A 13,155-nucleotide genomic window follows, 5' to 3' on the forward strand; every position below is an offset into this window, starting at 1 on the left:
AGGAAGGAAGGAAGGAAGGAAGGAAGGAAGGAAGGAAGGAAGGAAGGGAGAGAGAGAGGGAGGGAGGGAGGGAAGGAAGGAAGGAAGGGAGGAAAAAAAGAAAGGAAGGAAGGAAGGAAGGAAGGAAGGAAGGAAGGAAGGAAAGAAAGAGAAAGAAAAAAGAAAGAAAAGAAAGAAAGAGAGAGAAGGAAGGAAGGAAGAGAGAAAGAGAGAGAAGGAAAGGAAGGAAGGAAGGAAGAAAGAAAGGAAGGAAGAGAGAAAGAGAGAGAGAGAAGGAAGGAAGGAAGGAAGGAAGGAAGGAAGGAGGAAGGAAGGAGGAAGGAAGGAAACCAAAACACTAAACCATTCTCATGGTCCTTTCAAACTCTAGAATACTATCATGCTATGATGTGTTTACTTTTAATTAATGTATTTTTATTCTAGTACATTTTTTTTCTTTTGAAATGTTATGTATTAGACATCTGATAAGTAACCAGGCACTGAATCAGACTCATTATAAACTTTATTTCCAATGCTGTCTGTCACCACGTACAAAGTTTTATAAGCTGGAAACTGAGGTTCAGCTAATCTAAGTAGTATATTGCATCATAAAGTTAGCATGGTATATAACCAAAATTTGAACCATTTTTATTTGTATGTAGGCCAGTCTATGGCCTGGTAGTTATGGTGGCTAGATTCCACATGTTTAACCACACGGTTTGAGTCCTGGACTCAACAGCTTGAGAGATACACTGGGAATACGTTGTGCGAGCCCCAAAATCCCAAAAGGCGGGGAGATGGGGAAGAAGGGATTGTAGTGTCACCATGACCCATGGGGGTGCTTTCTTGTTCTCTCTCTCTTTGCGAGTGCACATACTTTCTAGAGAATTTTAAAAGAAAGTGTGTGTGTGTGTGTGTAAAATTCAAAGTTTCATTAGGAACTTAATAAGTTAAGAGATAGGTATTAGTTAAGAGCATAATTAAAATAAAGGCTAATTTAATTTGGCCTTGAATTTATTTATTTATGTACTTTCATGAGAGAGAGCGGGAGGAAGAAACAGTACTCATCATGGTGAGCTCTCCTTTTCCACATTCCTTGCCCTGCCAGTCAACCAGGATCATACCTGGTATGCTCAGGTCATTCCAGGATTTGAACCTCCCATCTTCCAATGGCCTCCATCATTTCACTGTAGCTGAGCCAGGCCTTGAATTCTAAGCAATAATTTCTGACTCAACTAAGTTGGTAAAGCCTAGCAATGCTTCCATACTAAAAATGCTTTCATAAAAACGCAACTGTTGAGCCAGCCAATGGTGTGGTGGTTAAGGAAGCTGAACCTCACGTGACCAACTATGTAGTTCGGGTCTAGACCAGATGGCTTGAAAAATACATCACAGGTATGTGTTCATGCCCAAAACCCACAAAAAGAGAATGGAGGAGAAAGGATTGTGGTGTGACCAACCCCCATGTGGGAGTTCTTTCTTACGTGCCCTCTTTCTCTCTGTCTCTCTCCAGAGAACAAACACATTTTCTAGCAAATTTAAAAAACGAAACCACAATGCTTTAAATCTTCTTGAATGATACTAAACTAACTATAAGAAAGGCCAAGTTAATCCCCCTCAAATAGAAATAATTATTCCAAGAAAGATCATTACCCAGGATCATTCATCAGAAACTTTATATTAACAGATAATCAAAAATCATTTTTAAAATGCTTTACTGACTCAGGAACTTCCGCTTCCAGGGATTTTTCCATTGGTATATTAATATATACATACAAAGACTTATGGTTAATGCTATGCATCTTTTATACTGTCCCCAAAAAGTAAATCAATATGTACATTAATACGGAAAAAATTTGTCATATTATGATACACACACACAATGGAATAGTATGCAGCCTTTAAAAAGCATGAGGCCAATTTTTGAGGGTTTTTTATAGATACACGCACACGTTTAACATACACATACACGATGATATGTAAATATATTTTTCTGTGAAAAAGCAACATATCAAAAATCATGTATTGTACCCATATGTAGTAAGAGAGTGGGAAAAGCGCATTATTATATATAAAGAGATAAGCTTGCATATGTAGAAAAAATATATATGTATTTCTTTATTCATGATAAGAGTGCTTGCACACACATGTGAGAGAGAGAGGGAGGGAGGGAGGAGAGGCCTCCACAGGGTCTGGTCACGTGGTGATCTCTTTCCCCTAATCCTCCAGCCTGTCAGAATCTTGGGCACTCGAGTGTGTGACTGGCGCGTTTCAGGCTGACTGCGCCAGATCTGACCCACATTTGCCATGTGGGATCCAGCTTCTCTTGAATAGCGTATTAAAGCTGTGTCACAGAACAAGCCCTAAGGACAACTCTTAACGGTGACTGCTTCTTGGAAAGGAGCATATGAGTACAGCATAGAAGGGAAATTGATGCATGCTTCTTTATATTATTTTAATTTCTAAAGCCTGTTTCTAGTGCTTTTATTACTTTTTTGTTTGAAAAATGACTGTTTTAAATATTAACACAAAATTGCTTTAACAAAGGCTCTTCCTAAATTGGCAGTTTCTAAGGACCTGCAAAATGTATTTTCTAAAGTGGTTTTAAACTTTACTCTTCAATCACATCTCATAATTATGCTGTAAATCCTTCTCTAGAAATGGTAAAAATATATATACATAACAAGTAAAATCTAGTCAATTCACTTAAGTATTTCATAGTTAAAAAATAATAAGCTCAATGAGTAATTTTATTTTGTAAGCAACCCTTTTTTAGCATTAGGGATTTTTCATCTAACATTGTAACATCAGTAAGAGACAGTTTACTTACTTAATTTGGGGGGAAGGGATAACTATGATTTACCATGCTAAATATACTTTTGACACGTGAAGGATTTAAAAGCATAAATCTAGCTTCACCAGATTAAGGAACTGAATGGTAACTCAGCAGTCATCCCATTTAATTCCTCAGATGAGGCAACTAAGCCTGGATATGAAGAGAGTTGCTCAAAGTGAGAGTAGGACAAGACCAGAGCGGACCTCTGGCTTGAGCTCCATTATTTTATTCTAACAAGCTTCATGTGTTAGAAATAATACAACATTAGCTAAGGCAAAGGCAGGACTTCTGGACTTGAGTCTTCAAAAGGTGAAAGAACAGAAAAACTCTGACTGCAAGCAGGTAACTGGCCACGAAGGTATGGAACAGCAGAGAAGTGAGAAACTGAACCTGCCTAGCCCAATACCAGACAACTCTAATTCTGAATAAGTGAAGAACAGTAAGGATAATGTTGAATCGATTATTACTTTTGAAAATGCCTTATGGTGGGGAGCAATATTGTTTTATCAAAAAGAAACACTTAAGTACCTATGTGAGGGCAACTCTAGGGCAATTCATAAGAAAATTTATCAAGAAATTAGTCTATTTAAACTTTCTTTCACGGTCCTATGATATTGAGTTATTTGATACTCAGTATCTTTGGAAATTACTGCAATGGGAAAGAAAGTCTTAATATTGGGTTGTTGGAGAAGTAATGATGTATTTTTTCATCGCAAAAGTGTGTCTTGACTTTTCTAACAAGCCAACATTTTTTTAAATGTTTTTCTGACAAAGTAATTCACTCTATGGCAATTCAATGTTAAAAACAGAGTTGGGGGGGTGGGGGCAGGAGGTGGCATGATGGTTAAGGCACTGGACCACATAGATGTCTACACAGTTTAAGTCCTGAATTCAGCAGCCTGAAAATCACACTGGGCACGTGTACATGGATGCCCCAAATCCCAAGAGGAGAATGGACTAGAAGGGCAAGTGGAGTGGCCATCCCCCCGGGGGGTGATTTCTCACTTTCACTCCCTCTCTGTCTCTCTCTGATGAGCAAACGCATGTCCTATGGCAAAAACCTAAAAAAAAAAAAAAAGTTGGATTTTTTTATGTGCTAAATATGTACCTCATAATTTACTGTAGTCTTTTTAATAATTATGTATATGTCACTACATTTATGATCTTTTGCATAAAGCTTAGGAAATAATTTCCCATTTAAAGATTATGGATTCTTATGATAGTTACAATGTCAAGACATTTGCTTTATGACTTACTGCTGGTCATAGCTATGATTAATCTGCTACTTCTTCCCTGGTCAGAAATACAACCCCAACTATCTGGTCTTTCTAATTTTTTTTTTTCGGTTAAATCCTCATTAATAAGTGTTGGTACCTTTACCTTCAGCCCCTACTTAAGGCCAGTCCCAGGCCCATTGAAAGTCACTAGACTTGATCCAAATATAATGTCAATTACAGCAGAAATGAAGCAATGTAGGTCTCCCAAACAAACTTTGAGGTACAGGGATTTTTAAACCCAACACTGCTAAAACTTGGGAGTAAACTTCTAATATCAAGCCATTCTTCTGTGTGAATAAAACTTTCTTAACCCCAATAATTCTTACCAAAAAAAGAATAAGCTTTAAATTTAAAAATAAAAATCCAAAAGTAATTTTCTAATCCAGAAAGTATTAAAACCAATTTTATTAGTCCAAAGAAAATAAAATATTTAGGCTTAAGTCTAACAAAATGTACAAAGATCTGTATCCTGAAAACTGCAAAATGAAGATGAAAGAAATCAAAGATGACCTAAATAAATGAAGAGACATACTGTATTCAAGAACTGGAAGATTCAACATAATAAAGATGTCAATTCTCCACAAATTGATCTATATTTAATGCAGTTCTTATCAAAATCCTAGGAAGGTGTTTGCAGGCATAGACAAGCTTATTTTTAAATTTAAATGGAAATGTAAAGGAGCTAGAGTAGCTAAAATTTTAAAAACAAAGCATAATATGAGAGGAATCGCTCTAGGACATGAGAGGACTCACTCTATCTGATGTTAGGACTTACTAAAGAACTTGTAATCAAGACAGTGTGATGACTACAGAGGGAAAGACACATGAATAAATACAACAGAGAATCCAGAAATAAACCCATGGAATATGCCCAACTGGTTTCTGAAAAAGGTGCCATACAAGTCAATGGGTAAATAAAAGACCTTTCAATAACTGGGCACCTACAGGCAAAAAAATAAAAACAAACAAACAAAAACACTTCCACCTACACTCTAAACCAAAATTAACCCCAAATCAATGGACTTAAATGTAAAACATAAAAACGATAAAATATTAAAAACTGTATACCTTAAATATACACCATTTTTACTTGTCAACAATAACTCACTAAGCCTGGAAGAAAACAACTTTTAAAAAAGCATAGGAGAACATTTTCAGGACAACAGGCAAAAAGGGCAATAGGAACAGGCGAAGAGAATAGACTAGACACTTTTCCTGGCTACTGATAAATACACTGTATTTCAGAAGCCACTATCCCTGAGCATTGGCATTGGTATATGGGGTAAGACATATCATACAAAATACTATAACATGCTGTGTATTAAAAATACCTAGTTAACATGCATGACTTTTCCAATGACCCAATATTTCATTATAGTTCTGAGCTTCCTTTGCTCAGGAAGCTCTCAGACCAGGCATTAATTCCACCTTTTCACCTTTTTTCTCCTATCTTTGGTCTCCAAACTGCTTATCAACTCTAAGCAACAGAACCTGACTCAGGGCTTCTGTGTAAGAGGTACATGGCAGATGGCATCTCACAGAAGATCCCGTGTAAGTGTCCTGGGATAGGACTCTCTCCATTCAAGGGGGAAGTTGGTTTTTGGGTTTTTTTTTTTTTTTTGAGAGGTTTTGGTGATAGGGCGCCTGCACTCGCCAGACAGACAGAGACAGACAGAGAGACAGAAAGTGAGAAATCCCCCCCCAGGGGGGATGGCCACGCTGCAATCCCTTCTCCTCCATTCTCCTCTCGGGATCTTAGGCACGCATGCACATGCGCCCGGCGTGAGTTTTAAGCCACCAGGTCCAGGACACAAACCGTGGTCGACTACATGGGAGTCCAGCGACAGCCATTACGCTAACTGCTGATCCCCTAGGGGTTAGTATTTTTTTAAAATATGCTCTATTCTCAAATTAGTTATTCAATATTCTCCTCCACTCCCTGTATCAGCTTTTATTTTGGGACGAAGGAATACACTTCACCCCAAAAGATGTAGTACATTTAGTCTTTCACAAATATGCAAATAGAGAAAACATTGCTCATATGACATTTCTTACACACTAGCCCCAAGAGGTCAGTTTTATATCCTACAGCTATTATATTGGGTTGTCAGAAAAGTCTTGATGTATTTTTTTAAATGCAAAAATGCGTCATGACTTTTCCGACAACCCAATAGTATCATTTTCAATTTCAGAGAAACAATCAGTTAACTAAATAGAGTTCTTCCTTGAGGTGACTATAACATTCATGCAAGATAAACATTCATCCATCATCATCTGGCTCATTAATATATAGTCTTCCACATGTTGCTCTAAAATATACAATCTTAAATTTTCCATAATGTCTTACTCAGAAAAATAACATTAGCAATAGTGTCATTTCCAAGCCAATGCCAACCTGCAATAAGCAATGTAAACGTAACACATTAAATGCATATACTACCCAAGAGGGTACAATCAGAAGCTATAGAAATTTTACCTTAATTCTTCTCTCGGTGTCATCTAACTTTAACTCTGCTGAAACTAATTTCTTGGCCAAATCATCTCGTTCAGGTAGGTGTCTAGCTTCAGAGATCTTTTTCAGTTTCTGTAAGGAAAATTTTGTCCTATATAGTTCACCTTCTGTATCTTTCACCCTTTTCTCAGTTGCCCGTTCTTTCTCTTGAGATTTTCTTAAGCGTTCTTTGAGTGCTGTAATTTCATTGTTATGACGAACTATAAGTTGTGAGATTTCATTTTCTGTGTCCTCAAACTTATTCAGGGCTTTCTCCTGTCTGTACTGAAGTCTTTTCAAAGTCTTATTTTCTTTTAGCAGCTCAGTTAACTTGACCTGGAGCTCAGATACTTCATTCTGCAACTCATTGATTTTTAGCAGTCTTGCAGAGAGAACCCGTTTTGTAACAAGATCAGTATCTTTACGAAGTGGCTCTCTATTGAGGCTCTGGGAGCGAAATCCCACTCGGCCTCCCTTTCTGTTCGGTAGACCCTTAGGGCTTGGTTTCCTAGAGGCTAGAAAAAAAACAGTAATCACATAAAATGAAAGCTGTCCCAAATGTAGCATTATTTATTCACCCTAACACAAGTAGATCTATTACATTCTATGGTAATTTTTGTCCAGAAAAAAAGATTTTGTAATATTTAGTTAAATATTAGGTTTTATTTAAAGCTCTTAACATGTTTTTACTGATATTAAAAAAGGCTTAGAATCTCTCAAGAAAGGTCAAGAATATTCTAATCCATCAAGAGTGATATCCCAATATTATATATGGAATGATTCTACATTGCTTTAAAATGTGCCAATAACAGGCTTTAAACATTTTAAACTCTACAGATAAAAGGTAGCAAGGCAGAATTTAAACACGGGCGTCATCAGCAGTAGCGCGGTGTATGACAAACAAGAAATGGACAAAATGTGATATTAAAGTCATTTGTGCCAACATACTTGGGATTCTAACTTGAAATGTAAAAATGTATGTTTTCTCTAAATTAATTTACAAATCTTTCTTTATTTGGGGAAATAGAATGACAGTATATTGTACAATGAGAAGATCTGGATTTAGGACTCAGATGTGTCACTTAATAATTTTTTGAGTAATTATTCCAATTCAATTTTCCTGAGCCACTGGATGAGAAAATATCACCTACAATAAGGTTGTTGTAGAGTATAATTAAAAATGTATGTAAAACAGAAAGTTCTATGTATTCTCTCATACGAATTTACATCCTGGAGGGCCAACAGGTGGCACAGTGGTTAAGGAGCTAGATATAGCCAACCGTGGTTCAAGTCTCTGACCCAGCAGGTTAAAACTCACACTGGGTGTTTGTGCATGCATATCAAAAATCCCAAGAGAAGACTGGAGGAGCCATGGCCACCCTCCCTGGGGAGTGATCTCTCACTTTCTTTCCCTCTAGGTCTGTCTCTCTGTGTTTCTAGTGAGTACACACACCCTGTAGCAAAAATCTCTTAAAAAATAATAATAAACAGAATTTATATTCCCTTTATCACTAATTGAAAATGTAGAAGAGCAGTACAATAGTGTTTCAAATTCTTTCTCAGGAGATTTCTTTTAATGTGATGTTCTAGTTTAAAACACCTAACATTATTTTAGAAAAAGAAAATAATCACTTTATACATATAAGATCTTCAAAATTTATATATTAAATCACAGCATTTCTGGATAATCTGGGTGTATTTTCACTAAAAGCTCACTAAACTTCAAACTCAACATACAGAATACTATCCTTTGAAAGACATCTAGAAGTTTGTCACAGTTAAGAATAATGAACTTTAATCTCCAAGGTGACTGCATTTTTTTCAAGGAGGAAATGCATTCCTGAATTTAAAAACAAAAATGAAGAAAAACCAGAAGATCCAACTTTTTCTCCCTATCTTGCCAACCATGGTTACCGGATTTCACTTGGTAAACAAGTAATGATTAACAAGTACTTTTTATAATTTAACATAAATTCTCATTAAAAAGATGGAAGATTTTACAGAATTCGTTTAGAATGTCTACTGATTTGGGTTTCCAGCTCTGTAGATGTTTGAATAAATGAAAGAGGTAACACAAAGAATTCAGGGAAGATCTAGTTGCCACTTTGAAACTATACTATCCACTGTGGTTGCCACTAGAAAACACGTGGAGATTCCAAATGGAAACGTGGGTAGTCCGAACAGGTGTAACAGTGAAATACACACTGGATTTTGAGCGTTTAGTTTCAAACAAAAAGGCATGCAAAATATTTCACATTTTGTACTGACTATATGTAGAAGTGATAATAGTTTGAATATGTTGGATTATACAAACTATATTACTAAAATTAATTTCACCTGTTTTTCTTTTTTAATGTGCTTACTAGAAAATATAAAATTACAAGTGTGGCTTACATTTGCGACTAACATTATATTTCCACTGGACAGCATTGATTTACAATGTCATTTTAAATTTGGAAAACCCATTTCAATTTTTTTTCTTTCCCACAATTCTGAATTAATAGTTTGGTATATATAAGCTATTATAGAATATATATACTCAGCTTTTGCAACAACAGCAACTTTATACATACAGATGACTTAGATGATGATGAATGACATTTTTCCAAATCTCTGCTATTAATGTATAAAATAATACTGCTTAGAAAACAAGATTTCATATAAATAATAACTTGTGTTGTTTGAAAGCTTCAAGTCTAAATGATATATGCAAATAAAAATAAAAAATTTTCAGTAATATAAAAGGGTTTCCACGACCAACTGTTTGACATTCTAAAAATCGAAACATTTACTTTTATTGTATTCTACTGGTATGACTATAAATTGATCATAAATCTAAACTCAAACATACTTTCCAGTTTTCATTTTTAAAAGTATCAAGTTGAAATATAATGCTAACAAGAATGAGAAAAAGAAAAATAACTGGCTGTCATGTATGCCATTCTTTATCTCACCTTTGTTAAATTACCACCAAAAAGTAGGCAGAAAAATATTATTTTCCTCCCTGTAGGTGTTAAAAATATAGAGCCACCTGTGGCCTAGTGGCTAAGGCAAATGGATTCCACATGGTCAATTGAGCAGTTCAAATCCTGGACCCAGCGGTTTGAAAAACATGCCAGGTACATGGGCATGTGTGCCCCAAATCCCAAGAAATTGGAGAAGGAAATATCATATGGTTATTCCCCCTAAGGGGTAATGCTCACTCCCTCCATTCTCTCTCTCTCTCTCTCTCTCTCTCTCTCTCTCTCTCAATCTCCAGTGAGCACACATGCTCTACAGCAAAAAAATAAAAAAATAAAAAAAATTTTAAAAAGGAAGGAAAAGGAAGAATTGGCTATCAAATTGCAAATCTACAAATTCAAATGTTCACAGTGCTGTTTTAATCATATTTGTGTTTTCCTTAGTTTAGTCTACATTCGTGAGTACAATTTAAACCAAGAAAAATTAACTTAATGTTTAAGAAAAGGTATCAGTTCGGACCTGTTGCCTGTCAAAAGCAGACAAATTACCACAGATTTTCATACAAAAGTGTGCAGCTCAGAGAACAGTAAAACTCAAACTAAAGACTATAACTGAAATAGTATACTGAAACTTTTTTCATAGCATTTTCCTCAGTTATCTTCAAAATAAGGTAAGGCTTACAAAATTCTGACTCCTTAACTTAGTGGCCTCTCAAGTTCCTTCTGAAGAAAAAGAAAAATTTGTAGACCTATCATTGAGACCCTGTGATGTGCATTATTTCTTGGAGATGACAGGTTATTTTCTAACATTCAGGCCTAAAATCTGCTTATTTGTTCTTCATTATATATCTGATCATGCTCTCTACTACAAGATTATGACCATAGTCCCTAAATGAGATAGAGCTGCAGAATCAAAAAGAAAAGGGGGGGGAAAACCCACAAAACTACACTCCCAAAAAGGAAAAGAAGAGGCACCCAATTGTCCAAAGTATAGACAGACATCTCTAAGAAGTTAGACTGGGGGACCATGAAAGAGTTACTTTCAAAATAAATATATATTCTTTATAGTTTTTCATGACCAAATATTACTTTTCAAGGTAAATAATGATAAAGGCAAATTTATTTATCCCCTTGTTTAAATTTGCTCAATGCCTAGCTAGCCCCCACAAAAAAAAAAAAAAAAGACGGGCAATTTATTAGCATGAGATATGAAATCTTCATGATGTGGTCCATTTTCCTTTTGAATCCCAATTTCACCCCTACCTGCCTTGCAATCTAAATTCTCACTATTCTAAGCTACTGCTGTTATAACTGTGCTGCACTTATTAATGTATAAGGTAACTACTTCATTTGCCTTAGTTTATTTTTCTATGCTGTATTTGCAGTCCTTACATAGTTTATTATTAAATACATTGGGCTTTCTGGGCCAGAGATTTATTGCGATGAAGAGGTTTGCAGAATATTTCATACTTAAATATGTATTAATATTTATTGGGTCACTGGGAAAGTCACGGCACATTTTTGCATAGAAAAATACGTCATGACTTCTTGATGACCTAATAGTTCCAGAATAGTTACATTTTAGGACAAAAATTATTTCTAAGGATTAATCTTGTTTCCATCATAACACAAATGAGATGTTGATCCAGGTCCAAAATTCCATTCCTAGGTTTAATCTGAAGTTTTGCAATAAACACTACATCTCCTAGGTAAGCAATTGTACTCAATTTATAAAAATGCCCTTTACTTTATGTCAATGTCTCTCACTACTTTTTTTAAAGAACTTTTTTATAGAATTTTTTTGTTTAATTTTATTCATTGTCATTATTTAATTTATTTTTTATTTTTTTGAACTTGACCAGAGAGATAGAGAGAGTGAGAAAGCAAGCTGCCATGTCCAGGACTTGAACCATGGTCAGCTATGAAGGAGTCCAGCCACTTTATCACCACACCACCTGCCAGCCCCAACCTTTCACTACTTTTTAAAAAATAACGATACAGAAAGGTACAAACATTTTGTCATTTTTCTTTTTTAGTTTCACTATAGGGTACATATCCTCATCAAAGAGAGAAGGAAAGTGAGAAAGCACCCAAATACCCCACCAGGAGGGATTGCCACACTGCAATCACCTCTCCATTTTCCTCTTGGGATTTTGGGTATGTACACACACACAAGCTCACACACACACACGTACACACGCACACATTGTGTTTTTAAGCCCCATGGTCCAGACTTCAATGGCGATGTTGGCCACTCAGCCTCCTTAACCACCACACCACCAGCTGCCCGGACTTTTTTTTTTTTTTTTTTTTTGCCTTATAGTACCCTCAGAAACCCAAAGACAAGCATTTATTTAGGGAGGAAAAAAATGAGAAGCATTAACTATGATACCTTCTGAATATTTTATGACTCAGAACACAACAAATGGTAATACATAGTACCATAAGCGACATTTATATAAATGTATAAAAATATATCCTATTCAAAATGTAAATCAGTCCCTTTCCATGTATGTAACAATACACATATTAATGGAGGATTTTCATTCATACAAGTTTTCCTTAAGTACTCAAAATGAATCATCTAGGTATTATTTAATTTTATTCATCATTATTAATACTATTTTAATTTTACCCGAGAGAGACAGAGATAGAGAGAGAGAGGCAAAGTGAAAAAGCAAGTTGTTAGGTCCAGGACTCAAATCATGGTCAGCCGTGTGGGAGTCCAACGCCCTTAACCACCATGCCACTTGCCAGCCCCTCACCTAGGTTTGTTTAACTCTTAAAGAATACTTACCTTGGTGATACACCTGGCTATCTGAAATGTGTCTTTTAGGATTTTTTTCTTTAACAGTTGTAGATGAAGGACTGACTGGCGATGAGTGGCCAGAAGACTGTGGTGAAGTTCCAAAATCAGATGAATAGTAAGAATAATGGGGTTTGTCTGCCTTCCTTTCTTGATCAGTATCTGGACTTTTTGCTCTTTCTCCCATTGCTTTGAAAATCGGTCTCTATTCACGTAATTTTACAGATTCTTTTCTGCAGAAGAGTCCATGACAACACTGAGAAGCAATTTTCGTAGTCTTCAGATTCTGGTGATAATATTAACTTCTGCGCGATCTGTTTTTTCCACCATACTCAGTCCACAATTCACGTTAGCAACCAGACATATACATTTTTGCCCTGCAATTCAGAAAGGAGAAAGGAGATTCATCATGGAAAAATACATAACAAAACCCCTAAAAGACAATATATATGACAGATACATAAAACTATTTTATTTCAGATACCATTTTTAAAGCCATAATATTATCAAAGACTTTTCAAAACAGTAACACTAAATGCTGCCAGAACTACTACAGGAGAAGATCCACAGACTTTTGGGGTGGTGGTGGTGGAGGGAAGGGACCAGACGACTGCACAGTGATAAAAATGCAATGTTCTGTGGGCTGATTGCACATGGGAAGGTTCCCAGTTCAAGTCCATGCTTGCCTATGATATGGGGCTGGTTAAAGGCTGGGGGTGGATCACAATCACTCATGGAAGAAACAAACTTTTAAAAAGTGAGTAAGATTTGTATTAAGAATTTAATTATGGGGGCCAGTAGGTGAT

The 13,155-nt window shown here is 35.9% G+C and overlaps 1 protein-coding gene across 1 annotated transcript in view; it reads right to left on the reverse strand.

Annotated features, from left to right (window-relative positions):
- The window catches only part of LCA5 (lebercilin LCA5), a 29,999-nt gene extending 17,253 nt beyond the window's left edge, over positions 1-12,746 (reverse strand). The window contains exons 1-2 of the mRNA XM_006143342.2: positions 12,341-12,746; positions 6,569-7,098 (exon numbers count right to left, since the gene is read on the reverse strand). Of these exons, the coding sequence (XP_006143404.1) occupies positions 6,569-7,098; positions 12,341-12,536 (726 nt within the window). The 5' untranslated portion in view covers positions 12,537-12,746. The remainder of the gene's footprint in view (positions 1-6,568; positions 7,099-12,340) is intronic.
- Between the last annotated feature and the right edge of the window lie 409 nt (positions 12,747-13,155).

Source organism: Tupaia chinensis, unplaced genomic scaffold (genome assembly GCF_000334495.1).
Source record: "Tupaia chinensis unplaced genomic scaffold, TupChi_1.0 Scaffold000097_1, whole genome shotgun sequence".
In the NCBI taxonomy this organism is placed as follows: domain Eukaryota; kingdom Metazoa; phylum Chordata; class Mammalia; order Scandentia; family Tupaiidae; genus Tupaia; species Tupaia belangeri.